General features: G+C 43.6%; 1 protein-coding gene across 1 annotated transcript in view; it reads right to left on the reverse strand.

The window, feature by feature from the left end:
* Nucleotides 1-317: 317 nt before the first annotated feature.
* Nucleotides 318-2776, reverse strand: part of LOC106877265 (adenylate kinase 8) — a 29837-nt gene continuing 27378 nt past the window's right edge. Inside the window, exon 11 of the mRNA XM_014926129.2 lies at nucleotides 318-939. Coding sequence (XP_014781615.1) covers nucleotides 618-939 — 322 coding nt within the window. The 3' untranslated portion in view covers nucleotides 318-617. The remainder of the gene's footprint in view (nucleotides 940-2776) is intronic.

A 2776-nucleotide genomic window follows, 5' to 3' on the forward strand; every position in this document is an offset into this window, starting at 1 on the left:
TATATATATATATATATACACACACACACACACACACACACACACATTCAGAGTGGTTGGTGTTAGGAAAGGCATCCAGCCTTAGAAACTTTGCCAAATCAGACTGGAACCTGGTGCAGCTCTCCAGCCTACCAGTTTCGGTCAAACCATCTAACCCATGCCGGCATGGAAAGCAGGTGGTAAATCACAATCATATATTTATTTGTAATTGGGAATGGGAGGCAAAACCTGAAAATGTTTAAAGTTTTGTGTGTTCCACAAATTGGTAAAGCTAAATTTCAGGTCTCTGACAACTCAGAAATCATAAATGAGACCCATTTTCAGCATTCATTTTATTTTCTGATACAATTTAACAACACTACATCAATACATATAAATATATGTGCGTATATCTCACAGAGAGACAGATACACAGGCTTGGAGAATTTTTCCAGTGTTTAACAGATATATAAATAAAAGTATTTTTTGAAGCAAACACTACTCTCTCGATTATTATTCTTCCTGTTCTTTATCAGCTAAAGAACTGAAAATAAAATGCAATATAAGCCAAATTGGTCATCAAGAGATAATGGTCATTAGAATATGGTCATTAAAATATGGTCATTAAAATATGGTCATTAATCGAAGTTAACTGCTACAGGGTTGATGATCATACTCATAATGGTTTCAAACACAGTGTAATAATCTTGATCAGCATTCAGATGAGATGCTTTCTCTGTGTAATATATTGACAGTTCATCCTCCTGAGCATGGAATCTTGATACTTTCTCTGTGACTGTCTTCTCCATATGTCTTGGGTTGGCTCTCAGGTGGTCCATCATCGCCAATGTCTGCGGAGGATTAAAATGCAGGTGATGTTGCTGTCCAGTCACTAAGTCTGTCCTTAGAGGAGTCAACCTCTCCAATATGGAATCCAATGATACATCTAAGAAAAATACCCTGAAAAATGAGGAAAAGATATATTTATTCTTCCTTTGTCTCTTATTCTTTATTGCCCACAAGGGGCTAAACATAGAGGGGACAAACAAGGACAGACAAACAGATTAAGTCGATTACATCGACCCCAGTGTGTAACTGGTACATAATTTATCGACCCCGAAAGGATGAAAGGCAAAGTCGACCTCGGCGGAATTTGAACTCAGAACGTAACGGCAGACAAAATACCGCTAAGTATTTTGCCCGGCGTGCTAACGTTTCTGCAAGCTCACCACCTCCTTTGTCTCCTGTGTCCAGTCCCTTCCTATCCTTCGTTCAGTCTCTCCATTCTGCCCTCGAATTCTCTTGCACCGTCTCCAACTCTTCTGTTGAATTTCTCAACATATCCATTTTTATTCACCACTCTGCCCTTACCACCTCCATCCACTACAAACACACAGAGCCACACTCTTATATTCACTTCTCTCCACCCAACCTACCCACATCAAACTCTTCATCCCCTACTCCTAACTCTGTCTACACCAGCTCTGAAGTGATGACTATGACTTTGAGACCTGGCCTCAACTCATGGCTTGCATAGATATCCCCTCACCATTATCCAAACTGCTCTTGCCCAGGCACAATCTATTGACTGTACCTCTGCTCTCTCTCCCTGGACCCACCCCATCCTTGCCTGCCTCCCTTTTCTCCTCACCTATCATGCCTCCACCCTACCCTTCCAACACACCATTCTCCGAGCCTTCCATCAACTCCAGTCTGACCCCTCCACCTCCCACATCTTCCCTAACTCACCCCTTTCTCCCTTCAAACACATCCATAATCTGCATGACCTCCTGGTCTGCAGTTTCTTCCCTACTCCTGGCACCCTACCTGGTTCCTTCCCTGGCTCTCGCCCATGCTGTCACACCTGCCCTACCTCTCCAACACCACTCTCCTCACCAGTACCCAACACCACCCCTAATACATCACCGACTCTTTTACCTGCACCTCCAGTAAAGTCAGCTCTTTCTGTCCTTCCATGTACATTGGTCAATCAGGACACCGCTTGACCAAACGGTTCACAGAGCACCTCCAAGACTCGGACTCAACAATGACACCCCAGTCTCATACCACTTCTGCTCTACTGGTCATTCACTACCGCATCTCCTTTGTCTGCATTAAGACTGTCTTTGCACAGAGACCACCCAGACTCCCACCTACACCATGAACAGGAATTAATCTTCTCCCTTCATTCTTTTGCTCTGAATGGCCTTAATTCACTACCTCTTTTCATCTAACACCAACCCCACATGTATTCCAACACACCTGCCACCTTTAACTGCCCCTCCACCCCTACACCTAAGTCACTACACTCACCACACACACCATTCTTCCTGAGAATCAAACAACTACACCTGCTTATCATTCTCTCACCTGTATATATATATATATATATATATATATAATGCGAGAGAGTTAGGGGTTGAGTATTCAACCCACTAAGGGATAGTATCTATCCAATATACTGCTGGGACGGCACCTTAGCTATGAATTCAATTAATGAATTCAATGGGATACACTGTCTGCAAGTCGTTGGGTTCAGCATATTATCCTTCATTTTCTAATTGATATATATATATCGTCGTCATCGTCGTTTAACGTCCGCTTTCCATGCTAGCATGGGTTGGACGATTTGACTGAGGACTGGTGAAACCAGATGGCTACACCAGGCTCCAATCTGATTTGGCAGAGTTTCTACAGCTGGATGCCCTTCCTAACGCCAACCACTCAGAGAGTGTAGTGGGTGCTTTTACGTGTCACCCGCACGAAGGCCAGTCAGGCGGTACTGGTAACGGCCACG

This window comes from Octopus bimaculoides, chromosome 23, assembly GCF_001194135.2.
Source record: "Octopus bimaculoides isolate UCB-OBI-ISO-001 chromosome 23, ASM119413v2, whole genome shotgun sequence".
NCBI classification, from domain to species: domain Eukaryota; kingdom Metazoa; phylum Mollusca; class Cephalopoda; order Octopoda; family Octopodidae; genus Octopus; species Octopus bimaculoides.